Source organism: Acinonyx jubatus, chromosome D2, assembly GCF_027475565.1.
Source record: "Acinonyx jubatus isolate Ajub_Pintada_27869175 chromosome D2, VMU_Ajub_asm_v1.0, whole genome shotgun sequence".
NCBI classification, from domain to species: domain Eukaryota; kingdom Metazoa; phylum Chordata; class Mammalia; order Carnivora; family Felidae; genus Acinonyx; species Acinonyx jubatus.
The window spans coordinates 69453701-69476048 of NC_069393.1; the positions used below are offsets into that span (position 1 = coordinate 69453701).

Here is a 22348-nt window from a genome sequence, read left to right on the forward strand (position 1 = left end):
GTCTTTACCGGTTTTAGTGGGAGTAGCAGGAGGCCTAGAAGCATGGAGCTGTCACGGCACAGCTGTATTAAGTGGGTTCGGTTAGTCTCTGCCGGAGGGGAGAGCCTAGCAGCCTTCCCGTAAACTGGTTGCTTGGTTGGTGGAGTCTGGTTGACTCCTACTGCCAGGTGTTGTAAAGTTAGCCCCGCTTGATGCTTAGCAAATTGTTCCTGCATTGATCAAGGCATCGTTGTGATTTCACACACAAGACTCTGTCCTGCGAGTTAACTGTCTATGGGGCAGATGAAGCGGTTGTAAGTGGTGGCAGCCCATGGAGTGAGTAAGGGGTCTAAGGCCTGCAGAAAGATGAGATTTTAGGGGTTTAAGGCTTCCAGTAGGCAGAAGTAGCACTGTTGACTCAACATACATTGTTCCGTAAAGCTTGATACCGTATTAAAGCCTACAGATGGCCATCTCCGGATTTGGGAGGGAAAGTTTGTATTTATATCTGTACTGGAAAATGATTTGAGACTGAGTCTCTCCTTTTTTCAGAGGATGATCAGTGGTACCGGGCCTCCGTTTTAGCTTATGCTTCTGAGCAGTCTGTACTGGTCGGATATGTAGATTATGGAAACTTTGAAGTCCTTAGTTTGACGAGACTTTGTCCCATAACTCCAAAGTTGTTGGAATTGCCAATGCAAGCTATAAAGTGTGTGCTGGCAGGTATGAAATTTTTATGGTCCCCATATTCTTAAAATAGCAAAACCCCTAAGAGCATTAGAAATGAAGTTAAACCAATGAGAAGATAAAAGAATGTGTTAAGATATAACCTCTCTTAATGAAAAAATAATCCTTAATAGAACATTTAGGAAATACACAGGACTACTTTGCTACCTCTAATAAAATAAAATTTAATGTATCTATTATAATATTGAGTATTTTTGGTATTTATAGGGTCTGCATTATTGATATCATAGAAGTGGATTCAGGACATAAAGTAGGGCAAAACCTGCTTATAGAAACAGTAAGAACATTGTGCTTAGAAATTACTGTATGTAGAGGCGCCTGGGTGGCTCAGTCATTTTAAGTGTCTGACTCTTGAGTTCAGCCTGGGTCATGATCTCACAGTCCTGAGATTGAGCCCTGTGTTGGGCTCCGTGCTGAGCCTAGAGCCTGCTTAAGATTCTCTTTCCCTCTCCCTCTGCCCCTCCCGTGGTCATGTGGGTGCTCGCCCTCTCTCGAAATAAATAAACATTAAGAAAAATTTGACTGTAAATATAATTTATCCCATCAAGAGCCGGGGCTTCTTTCCATGTTAATAAATTGGCTTCTTTATTCAAATGTACTGTAATTGAACTAATATACAATTATCAGAAGGATATTTCCAAGTTTATGCTACGAGCAGTGTTCTTTTAACTGCATTTTGCAACCTATCCAAGAGCATTTCCTTGGCATAGGTTGCAAATGTAGTTATGTTACAAGACACCTCTGTAGGTGAAATGGAGGTGTTGGAGGTATGTTTCTTTTTGTATGATATATATTACGATTGTTTTCCAGGAAGGGTAGAAATAATTTACACACCTACCAGAAATATAGCGGGGAGCCCATTACTTCACAAATTGGTACACCAAGTAGACACTTCTGTATTTCATGCTGATAAGTTAAAATGAAATCATTTCAATTACTTTATTACCAGTGAGGCTGAACATTTTTTCTTAAGTTACTTGCTCTTATTTTATGAAAAGACTGGGCATAACTCTGGGTTGTTAATTTGTAAGTGCCTTTGGAGTGAGTGATACAGATGTTTTTGTGTCGTTCTAAGGGACCATATTTCTTCCTGCATTGTTTTATACTTCCGTTTATGACTTTCTTAACTTATTGAGATATAATTTACATACCATAAAATTCTTGGTCTTAAGTACACAATTCAGTGATTTTTAGTAAATTTACCGAGTTGTGTAGCCATCACCATAATCCACTTGTAGAAATTTCCATCACCCTGATGAGGTTTCTTGTGCCCATTGATAGTTATTCCTACCTCCCCAGGTGACCACTAGTCTAATTTCTGTCTTAGAGATTTGCTTTTCTGGACATTTCATATCAGTGGAATTAGGTTTTGTTTACATAGAAGTATAGCCATTTTCTCTTTGTAATTTTGCCTTCATTTTCATGGTTAGAAAATCCTTTTGCTCAGGTGGGACTTTCTGGGTCTGGTGTTTGTCAGATTCCTTAAGTTTAACTTTATGGAAATTGGGAGCTAAATTTCTAAATGCCTGTTATAAGAAATATTTTAACATTCCTTTAAAAATTATTTGTTAGGAGTAAAGCCATCATTAGGAATTTGGACTCCAGAAGCTATTAGTCTGATGAAAAAAATTGTACAGAACAAAATGATCACGGTGAAAGTGGCAGACAAGTTGGAAAATAGTTCCCTGGTGGAGCTTCTAGATAAATCTGTGACACCTCACATCAGTGTTACCCAAGTTCTCATAGATGCCGGCTTTGCTGTGGGGGAGACGGGGGTGCTGACGGATAAACCCAGCATCGTGAAAGAAGCCAGTGGTAAGTAAAATGTGTCCTTCATAATGCCCATGCTGGAGTTCAGACGGTTGTGTGTATATGTGGATTCTCATATTTTCAAAAAGAGTTGATGTTGGGGCGCCTGGGTGGCTCAGTCGGTTGAGCATCCGACTTCAGCTCAGGTCACGATCTCGCGGTCCGTGAGTTCGAGCCCCGTGTCGGGCTCTGGGCTGATGGCTCAGAGCCTGGAGCCTGCTTCTGATTCTGTGTCTCCCTCTCTCTCTGCCCCTCTGCCGTTCATGCTCTGTCTCTCTCTGTCTCAAAAATAAATAAATGTTAAAAAAAAAAAAATTAAAAAAAAGTTGATGTTAAGTGTCTTTTTGTCTTTATTATTATTATTACTAATGTTTGTTTAGTTTTGATAGGGAGAGAAACAGACAGAGTACAAGCAGGTGAGGGGCAGAGAGAGAGGGAGACACAGAATCTGAAGCAGGCTCCAGGCTCTGAGCTGTCAGCACAACGCCTGACGCGGGGCTCGAACTCATGAACCCTGAGATCATGACCTAAGCTGAAGTTGGACGCTTAACCAACTGAGCCACCCAAGTGCCCTTTGTCTTTTTGATCCAGGCATTCATTTATATACATACGAGTGTGTTTGAGAGCTGAAAAAAAAATTTATGGGTCACTAGCTGCTGAAGGGTCAGACATATGAATTTAAAATTCAGTGAGGTAGTTATGGCTAGTTGTAATACTGATTGTTTCCTTTAAAGTCACTAAGAAAGTCACTGGAAATTCAGTTCTTCTTCAAATGCAGATACCTCACTGACCCCACCTCCCATCCCCACTTTGACCATTTGTTTTGCAAAATGTTCATTTATTTTCACAGTTCCCTTAGGTGTAGAAGCAAAACTAAATCCACTGGAGTGGACATGGGTTGAACTTACTGTTGACCAAACAGTAGATGTTGTGGTCTGCATGATATATAGTCCTGGAGAATTTTATTGCCATGTGCTTAAAGAGGATGGTAAGTTGACTCTTCTCATTGATTTCTTTGTACAAATACGTTGATGTAGATAATAACTGGAGATGAGTTTAATGAATAATAAAATTACTGTCTTTACAAGAAGGGCCAAGTGGATAGGTATTTCTGCTTCCAAGAAAGATTTGGTTATAGTTGCCTTTTATTCCATTTTAAGCTATTATTTCTATTTTCGAAAGCTCTCTTTATATTTAAACCAGGTTAGATTTCAAAGAATGTCTTCTAAATTTGTTTTTGAAAATTAAATTTAACGGTTGATTATATTAAAGCATAGCACGCATATATACAAGTGCATAAATAGTACTGCATGACACATTGTCAGAAAGTCAAAACCCTGAATAATCAACATTTAGGTCAGGAAATAAAGCATTACCAGAATCCAGAAGTTTCCTTCGTTTCTCCTCTGATTACTACCCTTTTCTCTCTTTGAAAGGTAAATACTGGGGCACCTGGGTGGCTCAGTTGGTTGAGCATCCGACATGGTTCAGGTCATGATCTCACAGTTCGTGGGTTCAAGCCTCGCATCAGGCTCTGTGCTGACAGCTCAGAGCCTGGAGCCTGCTTCAGATTCTGTGTCCCCCTCTCTCTCTGCCCCACCCCTGCTGTGCTCTGTCTCTCTCTCTCTCTTTCAAAAATGAATAAACAAACAAAGTAAATACTGTCCTGCCTTCTAATAGCATAGATTAGTTTTTCCTGGTTTTGAACTTTATATAAGGAATCCTACAATGTGTGCTCTTGTATTCCTTGCTTTTTTTTTTCCACATTGTTTGTGAGATCAGTTCTTCATTTCCATGTGTGGCAGTAGCTTGTGTCTTGTTACCCCGGTGTGTTCCACCATGTGAATGTACTGTGGATTTATTTCTTTTTAAGGTTGGACATGGGGGTTGTTTCTACTTCTGATCTGTTTAACGATACTGGTGTGAACATTTCCGTACAAATTTAGTGCACGTGTGTATGCGTTTCTTTTTAATATACTCCCAGGAGTGGAATCAGTGGCCCTATCCTAACGGGTATGTATATTTTCAGCTTTGATCAATGAAGGCCAGAAAGTTTCCAAAGTGATGATTATGACGCTTGTTAGTTTGAGAGTTTTAGTTGCTCCACATCCTTACACTTGTATTTCCCTTCTTTTTCTTTTGAGCTATTCTGGTAAGCATCGTTAATTTTAGCTTTTCTAAATCTTGGTTTTCCTCTCTACCAAATGAGGACATGACACTAGGTGCCTAAGCTCGTCTGGCTCCCAATTTGTGAGATCTTTTATCCTTCCCTTCAGAATTATCTGGTAGGTAGATCACTATTTTGTATAGCATAAGATGTGAACATTTTAAAGTTACTTTTTATAGGTGATTATACAAGCCTATGGTACAAAATTCAAAAGTTACAAAAAGAGTGTAGAGTGGGAAGTTTCCCAGTCCCCTCTGAGTTTTCTGAATATCTTTTCAGAAGTAGTCTATGCATATGCTTGTGTGAATGTATATGTCTCTGTTTGTGTAGGCATACACGGTAAATGCTGTGATGTTTGCACTTTGCTTTTGTCCCCACATGGTCCTTTCTTCATTCTTTTTGTCTTTTAAATTAAACTTCTAATAGTGGAATAATTTTAGATTTACGGAAAAGTGGCAGAGATGGTGGAGAGTTCCCGGACGCCTCTCAGCTAGCTTCCTCCATAGTTAACGTCTCACAGAATTGTGGTACGTTTGTTACAACTGAGAGAACAACATGGGCACCTAGTCATGAACTGAGATGGGGACATGTCCTTTTTCTTTCTACTCCCACTAATGGCCTTTTTCTATTCCAGGGTCTAGTCCAGGATGCCGCATTGCTGTTTTGTTTCCCTTTTCATGGTTACGTGGTGTTTCACTGTGTGGGTTTATCCGACCTCTTATTATTGAAACATTCCTTGTGTTCTCTGGCTTTATTCTGTGAGTGTGTTGTCCGGGCAAATTCCCGTGTAATTATTAAGTCAAAGGATGCATGTGCTCGTGCTTTGGAGTACGCCCAAGGGGGCCGGCCAAGCTAATTCCCACAGACATGTACACATGCCTTTCCCACGCCATTTTCAGTAGTGTCTCTTAAACTTTGTAAAACTGAAAGGTGACAGCTCTGACTTGTTATAGTTTAGTTTCCGTATCTGTGAAGGGGCCTTTGCCACATGCGTAAAAGGCAGCTGCTTTCCCTTAAGTTGTTGTGTAGTGTAGGGACCCCTTGACTCAGCATTTAAAGCTCTCCATGGTGTGTACTTTCCCAGCACAGTGCTGGTATGTTCTTCATGGTTCACGTTCCACTTCCCTGCTTCGCCAAACTGCTCCCACCAGGTGAATTTTGGTTGCTTAATTTTGTACTTTGCCTCAGGGCCATTTCTGGTTCTTCAGGAATACCCTCTCCTTCTCTGTCCTATTTCTTTATAAAAGCAGCACACAGAGCTCACCTCTTTGCGTTTCCCTAGCAGATGTCTGTGCCATCCACTCAGTCATTCATTATATGTCCTCCTCCAGGACATATAAGCTTGTGTGTCACTTTGTGTACAGGCTTGTACGCTCTGTCCTTAGCCCTGTGCACAAGTTCGTGCTCTGGTGTGCTGGTAACCATGCCATAGTTGGGGATTACCAAGAGCTTTATCTAATTACGACTTACTTTCCCAGTTAATTTTTTTAATGAGAAAAAGAGAAAAGCATCTGGTATACTTAATAGTTGTTTGGGAATGTACCTGAGGTTTTATGATCAAAACATTTCCAACTTAAAAGGAAAAATCTGTGTTCTGCATGCTTTTTTAAATATTAAATTCTGTATGTGTATTGCATTTTCAGCTTTAAAGAAACTCAATGATTTGAATAAGTCGTTAGCAGAATATTGCCAGCAGAAGGTGCCCAATGATTTTAAAGCAGAAATAGGGCAACTGTGTTGTGCTCCTTTTGCAGGTAAGTTACAGTTGGTACAGTCTTGACTTTGATAGAAAGTTTTGTTTCCTGATGTTGAGCCCATATTTTGATGTGTATTTTCTTCCCCATGTTTAAGCAAGTATTTCTCACAATCAAGACTAAATGAATGCAGAAAGTGTCATGTCTAATCTTCTGTTTGTAACAAGGAACCTCCACATGGGACTTCCTTACCTCCATTTGTTAAATTTCATTAAATGCTTTTCTTTCCACAGTCTCTGATATTAAAGTAAGTTAGATAATGGTTCACTGCAGGTTCATTGTTTCTTCTGGTCACCTGTGTATATACTTAGTTTGGAAGTATATTTTATGAGACTCCTTAATTTCTTAAAAAAATTTTTTTTAATGTTTATTCATTTCTGAACAACAGAGAGCACAAGCAGGGGTGGGGCGGAGAGAGAGGGGGACACAGAATCTGAAGCAGGCTCCAGGCTCTGAGCCGTCAGCACAGAGCCCAATGCGGGGCTCAGACTCATGAACCGCGAGATCATGACCTCAGCCGAAGTCGGACGCTTAACCGACTGAGCCACCCAGGCGCCCCACCCCTTAATTTCATCGTATGAGTTTTTCTGCTATTTTTATATGATTTTACTAATAACAAGTAAAACAGTTTGTCATTAGTTATGAGAGTATTATAAAACTTCCAGATTGACAGATAACGTTTAAGGTTATTAAGTCTTACCTTCACTTTCATGCTCTGTTTATTGGATAGGTGATGAGTGAAATCTTAAATTTATATTAGATTAATGTTAAAGTGTGCTATAAAAATTTGGATGTGTTCTAAAAACAAATTTTGATAACTCTCCTGGGGATTTCTGAATGAAAACTAGAGGCATCATCTGGAGAAGGAGAGCAGATTTATTAGCTACTTTACGCAGAGGATTTTTCTTTGGAGATAAAAATTTCAAATGTTAATAGAAAGGAAATAATGTTCTGTGTTACAAACTTTGTGTTAAATATAGGTGATGGTAATTGGTATCGTGCATTAGTCAAGGAAATCTTGCCAGCTGGAAATGTTAAAGTCCATTTTGTGGATTATGGGAACATGGAAGAAGTTACTGCAGATGAACTCCAAATGATCCCATCAAAATTTTTAAAACTTCCGTGTCAAGGGATACGGTGCTGGTTAGCAGGTATGGTGCAGAATAAGTTTTCAAAACTGTCTTCTAATACTTAGGGTAGATGTACTTTTAAGTATTAACATCTGTAATTTTAACATGTGAGCTTGAAGATCTTGCTTCATATTATAAAATTTAGAAACGTACTTTTGAAGATACTGGCCAGAGTGTTGAACGTGTAGATGCTAAAAGGAGGGAAAAAGCTGCTTTTCTGGGCTTGAGATGGGAATGAAAACTGATATGTCCTCTTGAAAACATTTTGCAGGATTTCTTAGGAGCTTCAAATAGTCCTGCCTTTTGTCTGAGCATTTTTACTTGTAATAATTTATCCCAAAGAAATGATCTTGGAGTCTCACAAAGTTCACCTACAAGGACGTTCCTTATACTGCTGTTAATAGCAGCAAAACAACGCAGGCAGCTAGGCAGGGGATGGGTTCAGTGATGACCTGTAGGGTTGAAAACCTCAGCACCTGCTTCAGATGGTGCTGTGAGGGGCCAGTGGGTGCTGAGGACAAAGGCTCCCCGGCCTGCACAGGCGGATTTAAGTGTTTGCCCTTGCTGCCCGGGCATTAATGTGTAGCAGATACGAAGAGTACAAGTTATAAGAGATGCAGGATAGTATTGTGGTTAAGAGGACAGGCTCTGGAACCAACTCTGCTCCCTACTAGCTGTGCGAGAATTTAAGCAAATTAATTAAACTCTCTGGTGCTTCTGTTTCCTCACTTGGAGAATAATAGTACCTTCCTCAAGGAGTCATTAAGAATAAAAGACATAGGGGCACCTGGGTGGCTCAGTCAGTTAAGCATCTGACTCTTGATTTCAACTCAGGTCATGATCTCACAGTTCATGTGCTTGAGCCACGTGTCAGGCTCTGTGCTGACAGTGCAAAGCCTGCTTGGGATTCTCTCTCTCTCCCCATCTCTGCTCCTCCCCTGCTCATGCTGGTACCCACACTGTCTCTCAAAAATAAACATAAAAAAAAGAATAAAAGACGTAAAAAATATAAAGCACTAAACACTACCTGGCATCATATCCACAGTAACTACTATTATTGCAAAGGTTTCTTTATAAAAGAAATCGGTATTATGTGTATGTGGGTCATTCCATACACACATGAAAATTATGGAAGGTTGGATACCAAAATGTTAATAGTGCTCATGTCTAGAAGCACAGATGCTTTTTATTTTTCCTTTTGCGTGTTTTCTTTCTGCTTACTGCTTACTATGTTTCAGATTATTCTTAATACCATGTTTCATGTCCATGCTTCTTCAAGTGTGGCCCCTAGACCAGCAGCATCAACTTGAGAACATACTCAAATTACAGATTCTCTGTCCCCAACCAAGACCTGCTGCTAAATTGGAAAATCTAGGATGGGCCCCTGAAATCTGTTTTAACGAGCCCTCTAGAGAGTTGAGATGCACACTCAAGTTTGAGGGTCACCATTGTAAAAATAAGGGTATAAACCACAATTATCAGAAAAATAATTTTTGGTTAAGTACTTTAAAATAACATTTTGAAATTAACCACTAGAACACTGCCCGCAGAAGTGAAGGTGTGTGGTTGACATCTCCTACCAGCAGAATTGGTGTAACTCATCATTGTGTATGTAACAGAACACGATGGTGGCTTCTAGAATAATCCCATTTTTGCCTGTTGGAAAAATGCCAGGTAAAGATACTTTAGTGGGGAAAGTAAAGTTTCTGAGTGACCCAAAACCCTAGCGGTATGTTTACACCTGCCAGTATCTGTAACTCAGGCATGGGGGATGTAGAGATGTAATTGAACGTTGAAAAAAGATACCAAAATGGCTGACCCGAAGGGAGTACTTAACAAGGACCCAGTCCCAGACACCGTTGAAGCGAAAATGCAGCTTGGGCATGGAATCCTATTTAATGGTGTTCTTCTTTGCCAGATATAGAGCCGAAAAACAGACACTGGACTAAAGAAGCCATCACAAGATTTCAGATGTGTGTTGCAGGGATAAAACTCCAAGCCCGAGTGGTTGAAATCACTGGACAGGGAGTGGGAATTGAGCTCACCGATGTCTCCACTTCTTACCCCAGAATAATCAGTGATGTTCTGATTGAAGAACATCTGGTCTTAAAAACTAGTTCGCCATGTAAAGGCTTGAGAAGTAATAGGCCTGTTAATAAACATGATCTTCAAATTGATGCCCTGGGGCTTCAAGGTAACATTTTTAAACCTTTGATTTGTTATTTAATGTATCCTTTGCTCTTACAGGTCATGAAAGTTTTTCTATCCAAATGATGCAGTTTTTCTATAGAAATACATGCTTTGTGGAAATAGGTTAATAATAGGTTATGAAAATATTTATTGAAACATGGTTTTATGTAACACCATACTCATTTTTAGTGTAGTCACCTATCAGGTAATCTTGCACCATATAATTATGTGTCCCCTAAAGTTTCAACCAGTTTTAAGAATTACATTATAGGGGTGTCTGGGTGGCTCAGTTGTTTAAGCATCTGACTTGAACTCAGGTCACGATAGCGTGGTTCACAAGTTCGGGCCCCATGTCGGGCTATGTGCTGAGAGCTCAGAGCCTGGAGCCTACCTCAGATTCTGTCTCCTCCTCTCTCTGCATCCCCCACCCCCCCAGCCACACACACTCTCTTTCTTTCTCAAAAATAAATATGAAAAAAGATAATTACATTATATGTACTGCAGAAGTAACACTGGAGTGCAGTAGGTCAGTAGATTGGACTCTTTTGTAATACAAAATCCCTCAAATTGAATAGATTGTTTTGTGAAAATACAGATTTTCATGTTAGGAATTTGTGAATGTTGATAATCAGCAGTTGATGAATAAATTGAATGAATATGTAACTGGGAGAGAATACCAAGTTTAGTCTATTTTATGCAAGATCTGTTTTCTGTGTTTTCAGCCATGTCTTCAGCTGAGCAGTGGAGGACAATAGAATTGCCAGTTAATAAAACTGTGCAAGCAACCGTATTAGAAATCGTAAACCCATACTTGTTTTATGCTCTACCAAATGAGATGCCAGGTAAGAAACCAAATTTTGAGACCTATTGATGCGCATCTTTTTAACTGTATAATGAAAACACTTCTCTGGAGAATTCCTTAAGAAGTAAGAGGGAGAGCGGAGGCTGGTGATTTTTGTCTTATTCAATGTTTTAAGGAAGAATTGACCGTCATAACACTTAAGGCACATTTAGTTACTCAAACACAAATGTGAACATGAAGGGAATGCCCTGCATTTAGCACCTGCCCAACCTTCAGGTTTTTATAAGGAGATCGTGTCTCTTAAAGAAATTGTGGTTTATATACACAATGGAATACTACGTGGCAATGAGAAAGAATGAAATATGGCCTTTTGTTAGCAACGTGGGTGGAACTGGAGAGTGTTATGCTAAGTGAAATAAGTCATATAGAGAAAGACAGATACCATGTTTTCACTCTTATGTGGATCCTGAGAAACTTAACAGAAGACCAAGGGGGAGGGGAAGGGAAAAAAAAAAAGGTTTAGAGAGCGAGGGAGCCAAAACATAAGAGACTCTTAAAAACTGAGAACAAACTGAGGGTTGATGGGGGGTGGGAGGGAGGGGAGGGTAGGTGATGGGTATTGAGGCCACCTGTTGGGATGAGCACTGGGTGTTGTATGGAAACCAATTTGATAACAAATTTCATATTAAAAAATCGTGTCCTTAATTGCTATATAACTTTTTGCTTAAAAACAGATATCTAGGGGCGGCTGGGTGGCTCACTTGGTTAAGCATCTGACTTCAGTTCAGGTCCTGATCTCATGGTTCATGAGTTCGAGCCCCGCGTCGGGCTCTGTGCTGACAGAGCCTGGAGCCTGCTTCAGATTCTCTCTCTCTCTCTTTCTCTCTCTCTCTCTTTCTCTCTCTCTCTCTCTGCCCCTCCCCCACTGACATTCTGTCTCTCCCTCCCTCTCCCTCTCTCTCTCTCTCTCTCTCTCTCTCAAAAATAAACAAACATTAAAAAACATGGGGGGCCTGGGTGGCTCAGTCGGTTAAGCATTTGACTCTTGGGTTTGGCTCAGGTCATAATCTCACGGTTTGTGAGTTTGAGCCCTGTGTTGGGCTCTGTGTTGACAGTCAGAGCCTGGAGCCTGCTTCAGATTCTGTGTCTCACTCTGTCTCTGCCCTTCCCCCCTCGTACTGTGTCTTTCTCTCTTTCAAAAAAAAAAAATACTCTCTAATTTGAATTGCATTTACAAAGCTAACATGTTAAGAAAATTTGATATGTTGAAAGTGTACTTTGTAATCCGTGTTACTACAGTTTAGAGACTTAGAAAAATGTTTTACACTGGTCCTAATCCTGAAACAAAGTAATGTATAAATGTTTTCTTTTTTGTTTCATGGAAGTGTATATTAAGGAATCTCTTTCAACATATTTGAGTTTATCCTTGTAGTGTCAGAAAGAGAGCTAGTGCAAGTTAGTGCAAATTTAAAACAATTTGCAGGTACTTGAAGGCTGGAAAAGTGAATCTTTGTTTCAAATTGTCAAACGAGGATGTGAGGGCGATCTGGCTCGACATCTGTCACCCCATTGATCGCCAGGGTTGATTCGGCTGATCTGGCTGGCTAGGCAGGGGTCCTCTTCCTCCCTCACTGCTCCATGTGCGTCCCTCCCGAAGCTGCACGCTTGGTCAAAGAGGACGACCTTCCCTGATAGAGGAGGACCGTTCTTGGGTCAAGGGTATACGAGTAGCTGTGCTCCCTTGCTAGAACTTCCAAACAAGCTCTCAAGGTCCAAATTGTCAGACGACAAATTGTGGTGATACCAACAAGGGCTTTTAAATCTATGTCCAGCATTACAAATAATCATCTTTAATCTGTGTAGGTGGAAAGTAGGGTTATTGAATCCTGATAAATTGGAAGAACTGTGTTTTATTAACTAGAACACACTTAACTGAAAATTACATGGGAAAATTGTGAAAGTGGGACTCAATGAGTTTCTGTAGAGTATGGCCATGCTGGTGTGGAACTGAGCGCTCTGGAGGCTTCCCTCGTCCTCCCGCCCAGCAGTGCAGCCCGCCTGTACCCGGGGCCACTAGTGGTTTCGTGGATTCTTCACATGTAAATGTAAACAGGGTCTTTAAAGTGATTTGATTTAACATTCTTTTTGTATACTGTCTAAACAGCACCGAAAATTTCCTCACAGGAAATTGCTTTTTTGTGTTTCAGAAAATCAGGAAAGACTGTGTGTGTTGACAGCTGAATTGGGAGAATATTGCAGTGCTCAGAACAGTCGATTGTCTTACCGACTGAAAATTGGAGATGTGTGCTGTGCCAGATACACAAGTAAGGGTCTTTGAGGTAAAATATTAAAGGGAAATATTTTGTTCTCTTTTACATGAAATTTTGTGTGTTTTGTTATTGAAGTGCACACTTCATTTTGTTAGAGAAATTAAGAAAGGCAGCATTGTTTGTTAATTCATATGTTCTGTTCCATAACCATGAATTATGTTTGGGTAAGGATATAGGTAGATATCTACCAGTACTTACAGATAATCAGTTTTACATAATAATATCATATTTATATGTAGAGGAGTTGCAAGTTTATAGAACTTTCTGAATGTGCTAAAAAAAAAATAAATAACTGCATTGAAAAGTCGACTTGTTGAATCAGGGACACTTTAACCATTGTCCTGTTGTTGTAATATTTCATGTTAACAGATTTCTTTTAGGAATAAAAATAACACTTGGAGTGAATATTCTTGGGCAGAAATTTTGGGAATTCCTGAGTCAAAAGATGTCAATTGTTTTGTACGTCCCAGAAGCATATTGCTCTCTGGGTATCTTAAAGAAATGTCCATATGTGCCAAAAGTTTGTGAGTGCCAATTCATCATCTCCTTGTCAGCAATGAATTTAAAGTGTTTTTGCTCTATTGCCCACATAGTGTTCATTTTTAAATTTAAATTTACAGTTAACCATATTACATTTAGTTTTGTTTCCTTTTGTATGACAACTGGATCTACATTCTCCTTCCTTTTCTTCTGATAGAAATCAATCACAATTTTTGGTTAGATAAGTATTCTTTATTACTTTATTAGAACTTTACATAAACACTGTTCACAGCTGTGTAGTAAACCATGATGTAATGAGATACATGGTTACATATCTCTTTTGCAGTCTTTGTTGTTGTTGTTACCAGTGGTCTGTATCCTTTCGGTGATTATCTCCAGTTCTCTGCATTGGTATAAATTCTCTTAGTGAACATTTGTGTACTTTATCAGCTTTTATCATATTGTCAGTTCTTGTGGCCTTTGTGCCTCCTATCTAGACTGCTTGTCCTTCACGGCTGAGCAGTCACCCTGGAATTTTTCCTTCATCATCATGCTGGTGATGGATTCCCTTTTGTTTCATGGATTTGTCTCTTACCTGACCTTGTTGGCCAAATTTCTCCCTCCCTCATCTCACCTTGTTTTCTGAATTCCTTACGTTTGGTTTACCCTAGTATTTGGGTATATATCCCATCCTTCAGAAGCTGAGAAAAGATACACGTAAGATGAATTTTCTCTTATCTCCCTATCTTCTCCCATGTTTGAAAAAGGCTTTACCCTAACAAGTAATTGATAGCTTGCCTAGATCTAAAACTCTAGATTGGAAATAATCTTTCCCTTAAATTTTTGAAGGCATTGCTTTTTTTCTTTTTTTTAAGAGTTTTTTTTATTTTTTATTTTTTAGTAATCTCTACACCCAACATGGGGTTCAAACTTACAACCCCAAGATCGAGAGTTGCACGTTCTTTTTTTTTTTTTAATTTTTTTTTAATGTTTATTTATTTTTGAGACAGAGACAGAGCATGAACGGGGGAGGGTCAGAGAGAGAGGGAGACACAGAATCTGAAGCAGGCTCCAGGCTCTGAGCCGTCAGCACAGAGCCCGACGCGGGGCTCGAACTTACGGACTGCGAGATCATGACCTGAGCCGAAGTCGGACGCTTAACCGACTGAGCCACCCAGGCGCCCCAAGAGTTGCACGTTCTACTGACCAAGCCAGACAGGCCAGTCCGCCTTTACTGTTTTTTAGCTGTAGCTATTGCTGGTCAAGAGACAAGGATCATTTAGATTCTCCAAACTGTATGTTTTTTTATCCTGGAGCTTGTAGGAATGTCTTCATCCTGTTCTGAAATTCATGATGTGACTTAGTATTGGCTTTCACTGTCGTGCTGGGCGCTCGTAAGTGGCTGGGCCCTTAAGGCTAGAAAGTTGTGAGCTTCAGTTCTGAGAAATTTTTCTGAAAATTTTTTATTCCCTTCTTTGATTTTCTGTTCTCTTAAGAATTCTAAATATTCTAATGTTGGACTTGAAACTCTTCTGCTAAGTTTCCTCTTTTCTCTTTCACTTTTTTTCATTGTTTTCAAGAGAGTTCCTCAGTTTTATTTCCCAGCTTACTGAGTCTTTAACTTCTGGTTCCACATCTCTAGTTTCAGTAGCTTTGTTGTCTGTCTTCTTAAGTGTGTGTTTTTAATAATGTCTTGGTATTCCAAGGGTGGAAGGTGTTTTCTCTGGGAATGTTAACATCGTTGTAATTTTCAGTCTTCTCCCGATTCCTAGAGTTCCTGTTTGTTCTGATCTTCTCCGTCGTGTCGGAGGCTTACTTCAAATGTCTGGTGATCCTTTGCTGTTCACTTACAATGGGGCATCTGATTGGAAGCTTCTGGTGGCCTTCACTGTAGGGTGATGGGGCCCGTCCATTTCACCAGGACTCCTGCTGTTGAGAATCTTGAAGTGCATTCACTTGGGACTGGTGTCTCCTGCTTGGAGTGGGTAGCTCTCCTGACATTGTTCTTGGCAAACTTCCCTCTCTGCACTGCCTCATGCTTCCGAGTCCAGTAGTCTGGTTCATCCTCTCAGGAGAAGAAACCTCTAGTCTTCTGCCCTTGAGTAGGAGCAGTTGGCTGGAAATGAAGAGGGCATTCGAAGCTTTATTAAAACCCATGAACATAAAAGAGATCATTCTCTTTAGCAACTTAAGAAATAAGTGTTCTGTGTAAATGTATTTATAAACTAAAGTCTGTTCCGATGTCTTGGGAAGGAGGTCCACTTCCTTTACCCAGGCCTGATGTTCAGCTTCATCCTTACTACTGCCTTTGAATGGGTTGATTGTCCAGGCTTCGGGGGTTTGAGATGCAAATGAAGATGCTTCCTTGCTTCCCCACGGCCAGGCCAGCTTTGCTTGAGCACTGCTACCTCATTTCCATTCAGGCATCTGCTTTCCAGCTTCCGGTGTTGTCTTCTGTCTTGTTCTCTATCCTTGTGGTTTTGTGCTTTTTCCTTTTTAATCATGCAGTTGTCTTTTTAGTAGACTCTGGAAGGAGTGGAGGTGATGCTTGTGTTTCATCTGGACTGTAATCAAAATTTTTCAGTGACGTAAATGTAACTGAATAACCATCTGGAGGGAGGGAAGGAGTCATTGAATGTACCTTCTTACCTAAGATTGCATTATATTTTCAGATGATGACTTCTGGTACCGTGCCATTGTTCTGGGGACATCAGATGCTTATGTGAAAGTGCTCTATGTAGACTATGGAAACATTGAAACTCTGCCTTTTTCCAGAGTGCAGCCAATTCCCACCAGCCACCTGGAGCTTCCTTTCCAAATTATTAAATGTTCACTTGAAGGTAGGTAGTTAAGTCACTTTCCGGTTGAGATGTCTGTGTGGTTTTCCCTTTGTTTTATAGCCCTATGTCTGAGTCAAATGGGCATTTCAATAACTGCCCAGATTTCTAAACATCAAGCAGAGTTTACCAAAAAAGTTTCGTATCTTCTATTCTTCATTTCATTCTCACAAAAATTATATTGCTGCCCATTGTTGTTCAGTTATTGTGTTTGGCCCTGGGTTGCACAGCTAGAAGTGGCAGTGCCTGGGAGAACTGGGCCTTCTGACCCTTATCTGAGGGCCTCTCTGCTCTGTCATGGCTCTTAGAGACAAGAGACATTCAGATGACACCATTCGGGCTAATTCACTGTGTACTGTATCTGCATTGATATTCAGTTCCTTCCTTTGGTGTTTGAGTAAAGCGAACAAAAATGCTAATGTAGCTTTTTACTTTCACTCCTCATTTTGTTACCCAGCGGTCCCAGCAGATAATAGCTCACTCATTGGCTCCTAGTCTGCTTTGGTTTTGACTCAGGGAGAGAGTTGGAAAATTACCTTTATTATTGTTTGCCTTTCCCATTAGGACATATGTCCCTGGCAGCAACTGTTTTCTGTTTTGTGCCCTCCAGACTCAGATTAGTGCTCGATAAACAATAGGGATCAATGAATATTTATCGAGTGATTTTTTTTTTTTAATGCAACAGCAATAGTACATCAAAGCATACCTAAACTCAGCTGGAGTGAGGCTTTTGCTTATTTTCTTTATTACTACTTTTTATTTATTTACCTTGAGAGAGAGAGAGAGACAGCACAAGTGGGGGAGGGACAGAGAGGGAGAGACAGAGAGAATCCCAAGAAGGCTCCACATGGCCAGCATGGATCCCAAGGCGGGTCTTGAACTCATGAACTGCAAGATCATGACCTGAGCTGATATGAAGAGTTGGACACTTGACCAATTGAGCCACTCAAACATCCCTTTGCTTATTATCTTTAGATGATGTATGTAAATTTTTTTTAAGGCACTTGATTAATATTCAGTTTTTTCCCCAGGACTAATAGAATTGAATGGAAACTGCTCGCAATTAGTGATAGAACTACTAAAAAATTTCATGCTGAATCAGAGTGTAATGCTTTCCGTAAAAGGAATTACCAACAATGTCCATATGGTGTCGGTTGAGAAATGCTGTGAAAATGGTACTGTCAGTATAGCTGATAAGCTGGTGACTTACGGCCTGGCAAAAAACATCACATCTAAAAAGCAAAGTGCTTTAAATACAGGTATCTGTTTTCAAGTTTAATTAATGACAGATGTAAGTGTAATTAAGAAGCAATGTAATCAGTGTAGGTGACCTGGTCTTTCCTTACTCTGCGTGGTCACATTCCCTTCCTCCTCCCTGTCCTTTGTAAATCCACTGGCACGGGGACCTACTGGGTGGAAGCAGGCCTCCCGGTCCAGATTTTCCTTAGCTTAGGCTCAGCAGCATTGCTGATACATTGATGCTGAGAGCTTTAGAAATGTCTGGCATTCAGAATTACTTCCAACTTACTTTCGACCCTGACCAAAGTGAGAAGAGTTTGCACTTTTGAGATTGGATCTTCTGGATATCTCACAAGAGGATTACTTGATAGGCCTGCCCTCGGCTGAAGAGCTATCCCATATATGATAGGCAAAAGACCTAAAATCCTAGAGATGAGGGCATTAATTTGGTGAAAACTAGGACACAGTAGTAGAAAATATTAAAGCCCAAATGAGAAGTAATTGATTAGGTCCTTGATAGAACCCATGCCTAAGGGGCAGAGCTGTGTAAATTCAGTGTTTTTCAGTGTTTCGTCAGTGTTTTTGTTACATATGGTGTGTGTTATCTGATGGCTCTTTGTATTTGCTTCTAGAAAAGACATGTAGGATGAATTGCTGTTGCACAGAGTTACGGAAACAGGTGGGTAGAGTTTATTTGAAGTGAAATTATACTTCTTACATTTTTAGAAATGAAGTAATACTATTTCTTTATCACCCATAGGTTGAAAAACATGAACAGATTCTTCTCTTCCTCTTAAACAATCCAACCAATCAAAATAAATTTATTGAAATGAAAAAATTGTTGAGAAGTTAAGTAAGTTAAATTTGATGTTTTCACCACTTCCGTCACCACCAACGGGACATCTCAAGGCATGTCAGGGTAGAACTCATGGCATGAACCACGTCATGAGGCTATTCTTCATTTTGCGACCTAATGATTTGAGGTCTGGTTGTAATGTGTTTGTTGCCTTGCCAAGTTTTATTTGCTGATCTGAAGTTGACCGTTAATGGGACTGAGTCCAGGGGTGTTCACGTTGTAACCACTCACTGTTGTTCAGTTCCGAATGCTTACATTATTGATGGCACGGAGGGACTTGTAAAAATTGTTGTGAGGTAAAGCTTTACCTCAGATTCTTTGTGTCTTAGGGGTGAAATTAACTCTCACTTGGGCATGTTGCGGTAAACATGTTCAGCATTTTTTGTGAAGAGGTTTTAAAGGGCCAAGAATGGAAAATGGGCTTCACTGATAGTGTATTTCATTTCAAAACAAAGCCTACTCTCTGGTGGTGATTCTAGTGTGTAACAATGATAATTGGTGAGTTTGAAACAACAGTTTCCCCACATTGATTGATTGATTGATTTTTATTATTTATTTTTATTTTTTTGGTCTGGGATGCTTTGTTCGAAGGTAGCCCTCAGAAGTACCTTGTGATTAGAGGTCAGTTAGAATTTCTGATTAAAATGAAATTGTCTTTCCTACTAATTCCAGCCAAAAGCAAAGGGTCTCTGACTCCATGCACTCTTGTCGGCTACAGCACAGCCTGGGTCAGACCTTTTTGCAGGTAGCTCACGGGATGGTACCTCTGAGCGCCTAGTGATTGTCCGTGAGTTCACGTGCTCTCTCCTTTTCCGTGTGGGACGGTACAGTTATTTTGTTTCTGCTCCTAAGAAAGTACAGCTGAATTCTGAGTGGAGTGTCATCGCTGCTAGAGCAATAGTTTTGTCTCCTGGTTGATTTTCTTTACAAGTTTTGGGTTATTTCTAATAAATGCTCATCTGCCATTGCAGTTACAGCCTTCAGTCCTTTCTGATGCACTCGCTTTCAGTATTGACTACTGTCTTGTGTGCTTGAGTCTAAGATCTTAAGTTAAAAAAAATGTAAAGTCAAATCTTAAATTTCCTGATAATTTTGTAGGGTAACGGACATGCAGTGACATGGACTTCTGGAATTTAGTCCTAGCACCAAATCATCTCATTTTTACCTGTGTAATAGGCTTTTTTTGTAAGGATATTGAGAGTGCTAACCCGCACGAGATGAAAGTTCTATTTTCTCTTGTTTCTACATGGATTAAAGACATTGTTTAAAAAAAAAAAAAACAAACAAGATGTGATTTAAAGACTAGTAGTTGAACTAGCTTTTCCTTTACTGTGGAATAAATACATATTTTTATCTACATTTTGAATATAGTATAATGCCTTATGTATTATTTAAAAAGCACTTGAACATGTAGTCACATACGTAATCATTACAGTAGTCCTGGAAAGAGAGTAAGACCCCACTTTATAGATGAGGCCAAGGCTCAAAGAGGTTAAATGGCTACACTGGATACACACAAAACCAGGTCTTAGGCTCAAAGCTGAACCCTGTCTGCTGCTCCTTGCTGCTTACTGTCTGCTGTGCTGCAGTGTCCTTAGATTCAGTCGGTTTTGAAGGACATGAGACTGAGGAGTTATATTAGAAGAAATTACAGGATACCCTGGGTGGCTCAGTTGATTAAGTGTCTGATTATAGGTTTCGGCTCAGGTCATGATTTCCCAGTTCATGAGTTCAAGCCCTGCATCGGGCTCTGTGCTGACAGCACGGAGCCTGCTTGTGATTCTCCCTCCCTCCCTCCCTCCCTCCCTCCCTCCCTCCCTCCCTCCCTCCCTCTCTCCCTCTCTCTCTGTCCCTCCCATGCACGTGTTCTCTCTGTCTCTCAAAATGAATGGATAAACCGAAACAAAAAAAGAAAAAATTACATACATGATTGCTTAAGCATACTTGATTGTGGTGGAAGTATAGTTGAATATTCACTTTTTTTATTTAATTTTTTTTTAACGCTTATTTATTTTTGAGACAGAGACAGAGCATGAACGGGGGAGGGTCAGAGAGAGGGAGACACAGAATCTGAAACAGGCTCCAGGCTCTAGGCTGTCAGCACAGAGCCCGACATGGGGCTCAAACTCACGGACTGTGAGATCATGACCTGGGCCAAAGCCGGCCACTCAACCGACTGAGCCACCCAGGTGCCCCGAATATTCACTCTTTTAAAATGTTTTTCCTAGATACAGAGAAAATGTGTTTAAAATTGAAGTGTTTAGTCTTTCTTGGAGAAATTTTTAAATAACTAAAATCGCCCAACTAGGAATGCTGTGGCGATAGGAACTGATGACTGTCCTCTGTGGCTCAGACGTGATAAATAAGTGCTTCAGCACACAAGTCACTGTAACATTCTGTATCGGAAGGGGAGTGCACACAGCTGTGTTTCGCTTTGGTCCAGGGCGGTCCAAACCACGGCAGCTCGTGCACAATGCTGTGGCGGTGCATTTCTGCAACAGATCCGACTTGAATGTACACTTTGGTTTGCTTGCACTTTAGAAATTAAGGAGAGTGATTGAGTCTCTAATAAGGCATATTGAGAGTTGATTTTTCTCTTTCAGAAGCAGTCTGTCCCGGAGATACATGCTTAGCAGAAAGGAAACAACGGAAGGCTAGACTTAGAGGCAGCACGGCACCCCGCGTGTTCATCGCGAATGTTGTCTTCTGTGCCTCCGTTTCTGTTTGCTTTGCCACTCTTCTGTTGGGTTGGGGAGTTTTGTTTTTTTCCCTCTAAGTTCTTCCTCCCAAATAAGTCTGGCGTGGAAGTTTCATACCACATTCATGGGGATATCGGGAAGAGATACATAGGGATTTTCTACTGTGAATATAAATTTTTAGGACTTAAAGGTAACACCGAAGAAAATATGGCTTCATATTACTAGCAGATAAATCTAGTTGATAGATGCATGAGTTTCTTTGGATTTTTCTGTATGTTTGAAATACTTGGTAATAAAACATGCCTTGCTCTGTCGTCATCTGCCTCTTCCACTTCATAAATGCTCCTTGGCTTGTTGTTGCTTCGGTCCTGTCTCTTCTTTTCCTGTCCACTCTTGAGATCGTGAGCTGCTGTCTCCATCCCAACTCGGATCTCTTTTCCTGTGGCCTTTTGGGCTCAGAGTCTATCCTCAGGCTCCCAACCGCTCCTCAGCTGCGGAAGGGACTTTCTCTTTCTGCTTCTACAGAACATCCATACCCTTCCAAATCTGCAGCCATCTAGACTTCGTTGTAGGTAGAATTTACATTTTCTGAAATACAAATGCAGTTAAGTTAAAAATTAGAGTATGCATTTTTCTCGAAGCACATAAAGGAATCTTAGTTGCTCCTAAAATGTGCAGAATTATGGGCCAGCTGACTTTCCTGCCAGCCTGTAAGTTTCTGTTGGGAAATTTTCCATGATTTACTAATTTAGTATCAGACTCCTAACCAAGAAGAGGTTACCAACTCAAAGAATGTTTTTTGGGTTTTTTGGGTTTTAGTTTTTTGGTCTTTGGTTTTTTGTTTTGTTTTTTTATTTTTTTTTTTGCTTTTACTGGTAATGTATGTCAGCCAGATTAAATGGAATTTTTCTTCATGTAACAAGTTCAAATATTGATGTGCCTTTTTTTTAAAGTTTATTCTGAGAGGGAGAGGGGGAGAGAGAACCCCAAGCAGGCTCTGCTTTGTGAGTGCAGAGCCCAGTGTGGGGCTCGAACTCACAAACGACAAGATCATGACCTGGGCTGAAGTCAGATGCTTAAACAACTGAGCCCTTGTGCTTTTATTAGATAAAAATATATGCTGCTTTGCTCAAAATCCTTTCACTTTTCAGCCTTGTGTTCTTATGGTCACTATTTTGCTAAGTTCTTTTTCTGATTTGTACATGTTTGGAGCCTTGGATGCTTAGTTCCTTCTCAGTCAATTCTAGCCACAGTGAGAATACACATAGAAATTATGGAATCACAAAGTTGACCTTTTCATTGTGGAAAAGTAGAGAAGCAAGTCAGAAC

General features: G+C 40.2%; 1 protein-coding gene across 6 annotated transcripts in view; it reads left to right on the top strand.

The window, feature by feature from the left end:
• Nucleotides 1–21133, top strand: part of TDRD1 (tudor domain containing 1) — a 48691-nt gene extending 27558 nt beyond the window's left edge. For 4 of the 6 annotated variants that reach the window (XM_027063141.2, XM_027063140.2, XM_053207210.1 and 1 more), the window contains exons 14-26: nt 532–702; nt 2299–2541; nt 3386–3523; nt 6346–6456; nt 7437–7607; nt 9505–9780; nt 10499–10618; nt 12786–12902; nt 16061–16228; nt 17257–17484; nt 18097–18143; nt 18225–18317; nt 20924–21133. In XM_027063141.2, coding sequence (XP_026918942.2) covers nt 532–702; nt 2299–2541; nt 3386–3523; nt 6346–6456; nt 7437–7607; nt 9505–9780; nt 10499–10618; nt 12786–12902; nt 16061–16228; nt 17257–17484; nt 18097–18143; nt 18225–18317 — 1883 coding nt within the window. In that variant the 3' untranslated portion in view covers nt 20924–21133. The remainder of the gene's footprint in view (nt 1–531; nt 703–2298; nt 2542–3385; nt 3524–6345; nt 6457–7436; nt 7608–9504; nt 9781–10498; nt 10619–12785; nt 12903–16060; nt 16229–17256; nt 17485–18096; nt 18144–18224; nt 18318–20923) is intronic. The other 2 variants (XM_053207209.1, XM_053207211.1) reach the window with 2 other exon arrangements.
• The last annotated feature ends 1215 nt before the right edge of the window (nt 21134–22348 follow it).